The sequence below is a fragment of the Acomys russatus genome, chromosome 19 (assembly GCF_903995435.1).
Source record: "Acomys russatus chromosome 19, mAcoRus1.1, whole genome shotgun sequence".
Lineage (NCBI taxonomy): Eukaryota > Metazoa > Chordata > Mammalia > Rodentia > Muridae > Acomys > Acomys russatus.
In genome coordinates, this window is record NC_067155.1 from 20,202,198 (window position 1) to 20,214,564 (window position 12,367).

General features: G+C 48.1%; 1 protein-coding gene across 1 annotated transcript; it reads left to right on the forward strand.

Annotated features, from left to right (window-relative positions):
* The first annotated feature begins 1,041 nt into the window (after positions 1-1,041).
* On the forward strand, positions 1,042-11,559 carry LOC127203292 (zinc finger protein 599-like). Its single transcript, XM_051162080.1, has 5 exons — positions 1,042-1,059; positions 6,056-6,184; positions 7,324-7,450; positions 9,491-9,586; positions 10,818-11,559. The coding sequence occupies exons 1-5, from the start codon at positions 1,042-1,044 to the stop codon at positions 11,408-11,410; spliced, it is 963 nt and encodes a 320-aa protein (XP_051018037.1). The 3' UTR covers positions 11,411-11,559.
* The last annotated feature ends 808 nt before the right edge of the window (positions 11,560-12,367 follow it).

Sequence of the window (12,367 nt, forward strand, 5' to 3'; positions counted from 1 at the left end):
TGGAATGAAGCACATTTCTGCAAGCTAGCGTGGACCCCGGTCGCCATATCTGTCCTTACTAGAGGGAGTGACCAAGGTGTTATGCGTTAAATCACGTTTCTCTAAAACATATGATGCCTGTGATGTTGAAGTCAACACTTGCTAGAAGATGGTCTGTGTGTGTGTGTGTGTGTCTGTGTCAGTGTGTGTGTGTCTGCGTGTGTGTGTGTCTGCGTGTGTGTCTGTGTGTGTGTGTCTGCGTGTGTGTGTCTGTGTGTGTGTCAGTGTGTGTGTCTGCGTGTGTGTGTCTGTGTGTGTGTCTGCGTGTGTGTGTGTGTGTGTGTGTGAGAGAGAGAGAGAGAGAGAGAGAGGTCTTTACAGAGCCTATTCAAATTAAATGACATCGTTGGTGTTCACCAAAAATGGGAGAGGAGTGTTTTAGGACATTGAGACAAACACAGAGGAAGACAATTGTAGAACAGCCGGAGGGAAGACTACCAAGGGTTGGGAACGACCCTTCTACACAAGTGTTTCAAAAGGTCACCGTTTTACAGAGAACACGAACACGAAATGTGCTCCAGGTGCCGCTGGGATTCAGATTTAAAAACGAAAACAAATAAACAAACAAAAAACACTAGGTGGCAGTGGCGCACGCCTTTAATCCCAGCATTTAGGAGGCAGAGGCAGGCGGATCTCTGTGAATTCGAGGCCAGCCTGGCCTACAAAGTGAATTCCAGGACAGCCAAGGCTACAGAGAGAAACCCTGTTTTGAAGAACCAAACCGAATGGAACCAAAACAAAACAGAAAAACTCCATTTCCCAGAAGATTCGCGGATTAGGAAGTGACGCATACGGAGTGGGCGTTCCTGGGGCTTCGGGGGCTGGACTTCCGGGGGCGGAGACGTTTCGTCTGGGACCCGCCTTCCCAGCGGTTCTCCGCTGTGCGCTGTGGCAGGCCCCTGTGACTCGAGAGGAGCGAGCCAGGCGGCCCAGGGCAAAGGACCCACTTACACTTCCCACGCGAGCCGCGCTCTCCTTCGCGGCCTAACAGCACTGGTCCTCATGGCGACGGCCGCTCTGGTGAGTGGAGGTTCCCGGCTCTCGGGCCGTCTGCTGTGGGTCCTGGGTCCTGGACCTCCAACTTGAGATGGTGCCCTGGGATCTGGAAGCTCCAGTGTCGGTTCGCCACCCTTGGCCTCGCTCCCCTGGCTCTGTATGCAATGCCCATAGTAATTCCCTCCCTTGAGAACTGGACCTGGTATGCATGTGTGGCTTGCGTCTTGTGCTCACTAGGGCCTAGACAGCATCACTGTGTGGGCGGCTGGTGGGGCAGTTCCCCGGGGTGGTCATCTGGCTCCTTCCTGTTGTTTAGGTTAGTTGGGTTGTAAGTGAGGTACTCTCGGTTAATAAGTTCGTAATCAAATATAATTGATAAGAAAATTGAGCCTACAAACCTTGGAGAAAACATCTTCCCTATCTTGGTGAAAATCGGGATCTATCATATCTCATCTCAATCAACCTAAAAACTTCTATCTAGATCTAAAAATATCTTAACCCCTAAACAGCTAAGCTTAATTGTAAAACTATCCGGTCTTCAGCCCCATCAGAGTCTTGAGAAGGAATAAAATGGTCTGCGTGAACAGGAAGTGCAGGTTAGCAGCTTCCAAAGTGAGAACAGGACAGAGACAGTTCCCTGCCTAGATAATCACGCAAAACTCTATAGCGTTGGGGCACCGTCTTCAGCCCTCTGACCCATTATATCTGACAGACATATTTGTGAGGCAGGGACCATTGAGGACTTGCTTACCCTGTCTTGGCAGAGTTTGGCCGTCGGCTCTGCCTGCATCCAAGCTTGCCCTTTTTTAGGCAGAAATCTGCCTGTGGCTGAAACGAGGACATTTTGCCCAGTAGCTGGTTTGCTATATTTGAAGCCATCTCCATAAGGAGGTTCTTTGATGCTCGTCATCTTCTCTGAGGGAGGCTGGGTGTTGCCAGCAGTTAACCTGTCTTATTGTCAATGGATCCTTAAAATCATAAAAACATCTTTAAATGCCATATTATATAGGTCTCTGAGGTTTTGAAGACCTTATGTGACTATATTACCTTATATATCTATAAAATCGTATCTATCTGTTAAACCTAGGGTGTAAATTCTTTTTTTAAAAAACATTTATTTATTATTATGTATGCAGTGCTCTGCCTGCATGTGCACCTGCAGGCCAGAAGAGGGTGCCAGATCTCACTATAGACGGTTGTGAGCCACCATGTGGCTGCTGGGAATTGAACTCAGGACCTTTGGAGGAGCAGTCAGTGCTCTTAACCTCTGAGCCATCTCTCCAGCCCTAGGGTATATATTCTTGTGATGAAAATAGACTAGTAATTGAGTTGACCATGGGTAGATCAACTAAAAATTAACTTGTATTAGTTAATTATCCTAAACAGTCTGCAAAAGCACCTTCAAAGTACTGGAAGTAAACCTTGTATTATAATTGAGTTGCATGGGTACACTACCTCATATTAGAGTAGAAATATATTTAATGTGTGTGAAAAATAAACCTGAATTTGAATTCTATACCAGTGTATCAAAATTGAACTTATTTTGCATCCATATACAAAATTCTGTACCAATGAATTAAAAATAACCTTGTTTGTGAGTAACTGTTAAGACCTTAAGTTGAGGAGTAGGTTCAATAATCTACTTTTTGTCCTGTCATCCCTATATATTTCTATATTTCATCTTCTGTCTTTTCAACCCCTATCTCCATACCTAAGAAAGAAAGATAAAAGAGAGAAATCCCTTAGCCCAACCTTGTTTTCTCTCTGAGTAAGACCAATAATAACATAACGAACTCCCAATGAAAATAAACATCCATATCCCAAGAAAACAACGAAAACCCCATTAAAGGAAATGGGGCATCATTCTCTTTTTAAGACTTCTACTGGTGGTTTGGGGTGAATAATGACTTTGTAGGGGCACAAATACAATTGGGGGAAATGGCTAAGCAAGCTAGGAATAGCATTTGTGTGTGGGATGCACATAACAGCTAAGGCTGGTTCTCTGCTCTTTGTATGAGCAGGAGAAAGACGTCTGTAAATCTCCATTCATACCATGTGAAGAATGGCATCTGAACATAAGTCGCAGGGATTCTGTAGCCAATAAGAAGCATTGCCTATGCATAGACATTCATGTCTCAGCCCGATTAGCAATACAAGTTACCTGCTTGTTCTGCAGTTTGAATTCATGTAAGCATACACTGACTTGACTTAGGAGTCTTACTTTCATCTAGATGTACTTAACTTTGACCTTTTTCTTTTAAATATACATTTTATTTATTATAACCTATTCACTACATCCGGCTGCCATACCCTCTCTCCTGTCCTCCCATTCTCGCCATCCGTCCCTCCTCTGCCCATTGCCCTCCTCCAGGCCTCTGACAGTGGGGCCCTCCCACCCCAACTGTCTGGCGACATTCTATTCGGTCACATCAGGATAGCCTGCATCCTCCTGCTCTGTGTGCCTGCTGGGCTGTCTTTTCTAGGGGCAGGGACCAAATCCAGTGCATGTTAGAGGTTCAGCAGCAGCGCCCCCTGTGGAGAGTTTGCAGTCTATCAGTTACGTCTGAGCAGGGGTCTTGGATCTCTGCCTGCACTGTCCCTGGTTGCTGCGTCCATCTGCGCAGACCTCCCCTTTGTCCAGATCTGTAGGCCTTGACGGTCTCCCTGTGGGGCTCCTGCTCCCTCCAGGACCCTCCACCCCTCACTCTTGCATAGAATTCACAGCTCTTCTCCCATAGTCCAGCTGTAAGTCGCGGCATCTGTCCTGGTTCCCCGCTGGGTGGAGTCTCTCAGTGGACATCTGTGTTGGGCTAATACCCACTTATAAGTGAGTATATACCATGCATACCTTCCTGGGTCTGGTTCTCTCAGTGTGATCGCTTCTAGTTCCATCCATTTGGCTGCAAATTTCAAGAGTCCCTTGTTTTTGATAGCTGAGTAGTATTCCATTGTGTAAACGTACCAGAGTTTCTTTATCCATTCTTCAGTTGAGGGACATCTAGTTTGTTTCCAGATTCTGGCTACTACAAATAAAGCTGCTATGAACATAGTTGAGCCAATGTCCTTGTTGTGTGGTGGAGCACCTTCCTGGTATATGCTCAGGAGTGGAAGAGCAGGGTCTTTAGGTAGCACTATTCCCAGTTCTCTGAGAAAGTGCCAGATTGATTTGGAAAGTGGTTGTACATGTTTGCATTCTCACCAGCAATGGAGAAGTGTTCCCTTTTCTCCACATCCTTGCCAGCATGTGCTGTCACTTGAGTTTTTTATCTTAGCCATTCTGATAGGTATAAGATGGAATCTCATTTTGATTTGCATTTCCCTGATGACTAGGGATGTTGAGCATTTCTTTTTTTTTTTTTTTTTTTTGAGACAGGGTTTCTCTGTGTAGCCTTGGCTGTCCTGGACTTACTTTGTAGACCAGGCTGGCCTCGAACTCACAGCGATCCGCCAGCCTCTGCCTCTGCCTCTGCTGGGATTAAAGGCGTGCACCACCACGCCCGGCTCTGTTGAGCATTTCTTTAACTGTTTCTCAGCCATTCGATATCCCTCTGTTGAGAATTCTCTGTTTAGCTCTGTACTCCATATTTTAATTGGGTTATTTGGTTTGGTGATGTTTAATTTATATATATATATGTGTGTGTGTGTGTGTGTGTGTGTGTGTGTGTATGTGTGTGTATGTGTGTGTGTGTGTGTGTGTGTATATATATACACATAGGATACAAGCCCTTTGTTAGATGTAGGGTTAGTGAAGATCTTTTCCCAGTCTGTAGGATGTCATTTTTTTCTGTTTACAGTGTCTTTTGCTTACAGAGGCTTTTCAGTTCATGATATCTTATTTATTAAGTGTTGCTCTTAGAGCCTGAACTGTTGGTGTTCTGTTCAGGAAGTTGTCTTCTGTGCCAGTGAGTTCAAGGCTCTTCCCCACTTTTTCTTCTAACAGATTTAGTGTGTCTGGTTTTATGTTGAGTTCTTGAATACGTTTGGACTGTAGATTTGTGCAGGGTGATAAATATGGGTCTATTTGTATTTTTTTACCTGTAGCTATCCAGTTAGACCAGCACTATTTGTTGAAGGTGCTATCTTCTTTCCATTGTATGGATTTGGCTTCTTTGTCAAAAATCAAGTGTCCGTAGGTATGTGTGTTTATTTCTGGGTCTTTGATTCAATTCCACTGTCCAGCCAGCCTGTTTCTATGCCAGTACCATTCTGCTTCTATTGCTGTTGCTCTATAGTACAGCTTGAGATCTGAGGTGGAGGCACCTCCAGAAGATCTTTTATTGTACAGGATTGTTTTAGCTATTCTGAATTTTTGGTTTCTCCATATGAAGTTGAGAATTTATCTTTCAAGGTCTTTAAAGAATTGTGTAGGTCTTTTAATGGGATTGCATTGAATCTGCAGATTGCTTTTGGTAAGATGGCCGTTTTCACTATGTTGATTCTCCTGATCCCAGAGAATGGGAGATCTTTCCGTCTTCTGATATCTTCTTTAATTTCTTTCTTCAGAAACTTTTTCATATAAGTCTTTTTCTTGCTTGGTTAGAGTTACACCAAGATAGTTTATATTATTTGTAGCTATCACGAGGGGGTGTAGTTTCTCTAATTTCTCAGCCAGAACCCGGAACTGGGCTCAGTCTCTGCTTGTCCTCCTCAGGACCACCTGCCCAGGGGCAGCACCGCCCACAGGTGCTTAGGCCCGCCTACATAAGTCATCAATCAATAAAACACCCCACAGGCTTATCTACAATCCTATGGAGGCGCTTTCTCAATTGAAAGTTCCTTCTTGTAAGATGATTTCTAGCCAGCACACGTATGCTTTCAATCCCACCAGTCAGGAGGCAGAGGCAGGTGTGTGTGTGTGTGTGTGTGTGTGTGTGTGTGTGTGTGTGTGTGTGTGTGTGTGTGTGTGTGTTGACACACTTGAATGAGTGAGCAATGCCTTAGGCTGATGTCTGACGACAATGCTGTACACCTAGTTTATTGAGGCAGTGTCTCCCCGTTGAATGCAGGGCTCACTTTTCAGGTCATCAAGCTGTACGCCTTGCCCTGGAGACCCTGTGCCGCGCAGCACAAATGTGGGGACCTGAATCCTTATGGCACAAGCGCCTCAGCCACCACCATCTTCCTGCCTGTTGGAACGTGGTCCAAGAATGTGTGAAGAGATTTCTGAGTGCTTGTGAGGACACTCAGGGAAACAAGGCAAGAGTCCTGTGACCTGGTTTCTTCAAAGCATAGAATTGTTCTTGGACTGTGTCCCTCCTCCCAGGTGTGGCAGACAGGCGTGAGTGTACTTCAGCTGTTGTTATTCATCTGCCTCATGGAGCCATGTTCTTGCCGTGTGCGGCTTGTCCTTGTGATTGTGCACAGTTGTACTAGGGCGACTCAACTCTTAGAGTGCAAATTGTCTGATGCTCTGAATAAAGTTGCCTATTATGTGAGACTTTAGTCTGCCTCGTTTTCAGGCCCTGCTCTCCCAGGTTCCTTACACCAACTAGAGCAGTAAACAGCAGCCCTCCCTGCCTGTAGTTATCTTTTGCTGTTGTTTGTTTGAGCCACCATCTCTTTGTGTGTAGCCCTGGCTGCCCCAGTTCCTCTAGCTCAGTACGTGATGGGCCCTGCTCAACAAGCGGTGCAGACAGTGAGCTGTGAGGCGCTGGTTGCTGTTTGCACTATGGTGTCCTAGCCTGGCTCTTCTAGTGTCACAGGCCACTGTCAGGTGCTTCACAGCCACACCTTGTTTGGTTTCAGTCTGCAGTGCCTTCCTGCACAGGAGGGAGGCTCCTCTCTCACATGCCTTCCTGCACAGGAGGCCTCTCTCTCACATGCCTTCCTGCACAGGAGGCCTCTCTCTCACATGCCTTCCTGCACAGGAGGCCTCTCTCTCACATGCCTTCCTGCACAGGAGGCCTCTCTCTCACATGCCTTCCTGCACAGGAGGCTCCTCTCTCTCACATGCCTTCCTGCACAGGAGGCCTCTCTCTCACATGCCTTCCTGCACAGGAGGCTCCTCTCTCTCACATGCCTTCTTGCACAGGAGGCCTCTCTCTCACATGCCTTCTTGCACAGGAGGCCTCTCTCTCACATGCCTTCTTGCACAGGAGGCTCCTCTCTCACATACCTTTGGATCCCTTCAAAGGCACCTCCATCTGAGCCTCCACTCCAGGCTAGGTCCTCATCAGATGATCTGCAGTTCAGGCCTTGCCTCTGTATTCTTGCCCATGACCAAGCAGCAGCCTCCATTCTTGCGTGTGATCCACACAGCCACCCAACCACCTCTGTTTATTGTCCCAGGCCTTGGTTTCATTTGAAGATGTGGCCGTGACCTTCACCATGGAGGAATGGGGACATCTGCACGTGGCTCAGAAGCCTCTGTACCAGGAGGTGATGATGGAGACCTGTGGGCTTCTGGTGTCACTGGGTAAGTATCCATTTCTCTTCTGGGTGCAGAGCTTACAGCCTCCTTCCTTGTACCGTCTTAGGCATTGCTGGTTGAGGCCACCACCCATCCTCCTGCAACCTCAGCTTACTGTGGTTGGCGTCGCAGTGTCTACTCCAGGTATTATTATGTAAGAAACAGACTCCTCACCTTAGTCAGCATTTGCTACTTTATGGGCTTTCTTCCTCCTTCTCCACTCCTTTTCTTCCACCCTTCAACTCCCTAATACTAGATATGAGAGGAAAAGAGGAAAAGAGGAGAGAGGACAGAGGAGAGAGATCCCTGAGTGAAGCCGAGGTCAGAGAGGGGCGACGCCATCACTACACTACTTCCTGCTGATTGGGGCATCGCGCCTCCGGGGAAGGTTTGATCTTTGCCGTCAGGTATCTGATTTCTTCTTTTTGTTGTTTCTTCTTTGTGCACGACTACTTGACCAAGTGCCACCAACAGCAACCAACAACCTACCCCGACTCTCTGGGCCCTAGCATTGGTATATCCTCTGAAAAGTCCCCAGAATTCCAAATGTCACACAATCACAGAAATATCTGCAGCTGGCAAACTCACAGCCCCTGCTAGAGAAAAAGGCAAGACGTAGTCAGCTGTAAAGCAGCCACATACCTGGGATTAAAACAAAAGCATAGTCTACACTGTGTGTTTTTTAAAGAACCCCAAATTCAAAAATTCTTACTATACCATGACCCTGTCAGTCCGTCAGTCATTGTTCCACAGATGTGAAGGTGAGCAGCTCAGCGAGCTTGGGAGAGAGATTGTCACCGCCCAGCCAGCAGGACCCTGCAGGGTGGGGAGGCTGAGTCAGTTTGCCCTCCACAGGAGGCCAAGGCATGAGAACCAAAAGTTGAAGGGCAGCTGGGGCTCTGCAGGGAGCTCAAGACATAAAGGAGTGCCCTCTCCCCACCTGGCCATAAGGTGTCTGCAAGCAACAGGGCTCAGCCAAGTGACTTCTTTAGCTTCTGTCATCTCCATTACCCACACATATATCCTAAGGTCTGGGCAAAGTGGCAGCTCAGTGCTGAGCCCTCCACTCTCACCAGACCTCCTCAGAGTTTACCTTACGGCCAGCTCAGAGCAGGGACCATGACATTATTTGTGCATCCTTTAGTAACCCTGCAGAGCAACTGAGCTAACACTTAGGATGTGCATAGAACAGAACGGGACCATCCCAGTGCTGCGGTATTCTACGTAACAGACAGACCCCAAGCACCTTCCACCTGCGTAGGTCTCCTTTCCCCCAGCATTCACATGGTCTGGGGATTCTGCCAGCCTTGCGTCCACAGTGGAGTAAACACAGTGCTGTTTGTGCTTAGTGCTAGAAGGAAGTACACGGGAACCAGCAAAGTCAAGTCCCTGAGGACAGGGGGCTCAGTGAAAGGAGAGTCAGTGCTCTGCTCAGTGCCAGGTGTGCAGCAGCTGTCAGCAAATGCCGGCTGCACTTTGTCTGCCCTGTGGGATTTCCCTGTGGTTTCACCATGATTACCTCAGCCCAGTTCTGTCCTCACGCCTTCATATCTGTTGACATGTGTTTGTCTGAAAGTAAAAGGAGACTTGTCACACTAGACTCATCCCGTAAGCCAAGTGTAAGATCCCACCTGCTTAGCTGCATAGCGGTGGTGCTGGCTCCATGCTCCTGTTGTCCCCTGCTGCTCTAAGCCTCACACTGGCCCTGGTACAGGAGGCCTGCCTTAAAGAGCTGTCAGTAGCTGCCCTTCTTCAGTGGGAGGGTCCCCAAACGCCATAATTACGTGGGAACTGTGCAAACTAAGTGCTGAGTGCTTATGGCCAAAACGTCCTTTGATTTCATTTGGTTTTGAAACCCAGCACTGCTAGGAAATTATGCTATCCAATGCTTCAGACTCAGACTGACAGAGACTCCTCCCAGGGCCGGGACTGTGTCTCCCTCCCCGGTGTCCTGACAGCAGTGTGCTAATACGTGCACTCCTGTAAACATAAATTCTTAATTCCATCCTCACCTGTAAATGCTTTGTTGTGTATTCCTCATGCCAGGCCACCGTGTTCCCAAATCAGAGCTGATCTACCTCCAGGAGCATTGGCAGGGAATGTGGGCAGTGAAGAGAGGCCTCTCCCAAAGCACCTGTGCAGGTAGGTAGGCGGCAGAGAGTGGCACTGGGACACCAAGGGGCAACTGTGCTGAGACTCCGCAGCCTGCCGAGTCTCATTTGGTCAGATCATGGCGCACTAACCCTGACTACACACCCCTCACACTCTCTGCCCATGCTCAGACAACTTAGCTATGTGAATAGTGCTGTAGACGCGGGTGTGCAGGTGTCTGTTTCTGTGCTGTGCAGACTTAGACACCTTTGGGTAGAGAGCTAGGAGTGGAGCAGCAGGGTCAGACCTGTTCTTAGTGCTGTGCAGAGACCCGGTCTGATTTCCATAATGGTGGCCCTGACTTACATCTTAACCAGCAGCATGTTAACCATATCCTCACCAGCGTCTGCTGTTGCTTGTAGCCTTGATGATATTTATTCTGGTGCAGTGAGATGGAGTTCTATTGCATTTCTAGATGAATCTGGGGAGAATTAACAGTGTACTTTTAACCTCTTTTTCTGTGGATCCTTACTGCTGTTGCTAATGTCAGGATCTATCTGCATGTTATGTCACTGATTCTATGTCGGTGCTGTTAGCTGTGTGTGGCAGTGCGTGTTCTTTCCCTACGTGTCCGTGTCTTTATCGCCACAGTTCTCACCTTCTCCCCTTTTTGCTTGGTATTCAGGGTCCTGTTGTGCTGTCTGCATTTGCTGCCATGTCTGTGTCTGTTCCCTTCCACACCACCCCTCAGCTCTGCCTGGTAACTCTTCTTACTCTTCCTTAGAAATAGGATCACGTACCAGTATTTCTGCTGAGTCGCTGTTGGCCTTCTCTCCAGGCCAGATGGGCACAGCTTCTCTCTGTTGTCACAGTGTCGTGACACTTGTGCTCACTATACACATGGTTTTTCCCACCTCCCCCATCCTGGAGTTTTGGGTAACCCTGAGCTTGTGGTTTTCTCTTCTCTGTGCCAGCTTTTCCACTGAAAGGTGTTAAGAGCCCAAACATTAGCAAATACAAAAGAACTTATAAACATGGTTTTAAGATATGTGAACGCGCAGCCTGGTCTACAAAGTGAGTCCAGGACAGCCAGGGCTACACAGAGAGACCCTGTCTCGAAAAACAAAAAACAAAAACAAAACAAAACAAAAAAAAAGATATGTGAACGCAACAGCCTTCAGAGGGTTAGGGTTAGGGTTCCCCTTCTGCTCCTGTGGTGTTTGTGTGGTTCTGTTTATATTGCTAATAAGTAGACACCTCATTCTTGTTGGATTTCTTTTAGGTGAAGAAGCAAAATCCAGCGATGACTCAAAGCCCACTGCTTCTCAGCCTTCTTTTTGTTTCCAAGAACAGCTGTCCCAGAGATTCTCGGAGAATCCCAGGTTAGGGCAGACCAAGGATAAAGAGCCATGGTCAGAAATGCCGGGTGGGAACGCAGAGACAACAGACTCTCCCAAGGAGACATGCCCCGGAAGGCTGAGCCGCAAACAGGACGCCGTGGAGTCAGGTGATAGTCTCCATTTACAAGTCTTACAGCGAGCTGCTCTACAGGATCCTGCCTGTGAACACGATTCCCAGGGACCAGAGAAAGAGCCTGTAGTTGACGTAGGGAGGAACCCTCATCAATGCCAAGAGTGTGGGAAAGTGTTTAGGAATAATTGGGCCTTGGTATGGCGTCAACAGATTCATGCTGGAGTAAAGCCCCATGAATGCAATGAGTGTAGGGAAGTCTGCTGTCACATGGCTGACTTTATTCAGCATATGAGGGCTCACACCGGGCAGAGACTACATCAGTGCGTCCAGTGTGGGAAGGCCTTCAAACGCAGTTCTCACCTCACTGAGCACCAGCGCACACACACTGGAGATAAACCCTAAGCGTGCAAAGAATGTGGGAGAACCTTCTCCCATCGCTCCACTTTCACCCAGCACAAGATGACCCACTCTACGGAAAAGCCTTTCCTGTGCAAAGAGTGTGGCAAAGCTTTTTACTACAGCCCTTTGTTTGCGCAGCACATGAGGGCTCACACTGGAGAGAAGCTGGAGTGTGGCCAGTGCGGGAAGTCCTTTACTCACTCCTCCACGTTTGTGAAACACAAGAGGATGCGCACTGGGGAGCAGCCCTATGCGTGCAGGGCCTGTGGCAGGGCCTTCACCCATCACTCCACCTTTCTTCACCACAGTCTGACCCACACCGGGGAGAAGCCCTTTGTCTGCAAAGAGTGTGGAAAGTCTTTTTCTGTCAATTCATCGTTCACTCAGCACATGAGAATCCACACTGGGGAGAAGCCGTATGGGTGTGGGAAGTGTGGGAAGGCCTTCGCCCAGCACTCCACTTTTATCAGGCATAAGAGGACACACACTGGAGAAAAGCCCTTTGAGTGCAGAGTGTGGAAGGGCCTTTTGTAATACCTCGTCCCTGACTCAGCACACGCGGCTCCACACTGGGGAGAAGCGTATGAGTGCAGTGAGTGTGGGAAGGCCTTCGCCCACCACTCGGTTTTCTCCCAACACACTAGAACCCACAGTGGAGTGAAACCCCTGGAATGCAAAGTGTGTGCCAAAGCCTTCTATTACAGCTCTTCATTTATCCGACACGTGCGGCTCCACACTGGAGAGAAGCTGTACGCATGCAGAGAGTGTGGGAAGGCCTTCACTCAACCTGCAAATTTTCTTCGGCACAGTAGGATCCACACTGGAGAGAAACCCTTCGAGTGCAGGGTGTCTTTTATGACACCTTTGCCTTAGTTAGGCACACGAGAACTCACAGGAGAGAAGCCTGTTGAGTGCTGTGAATGTGGAAAGACCGTCAGCCACGGTTCATCTTTCACTCAG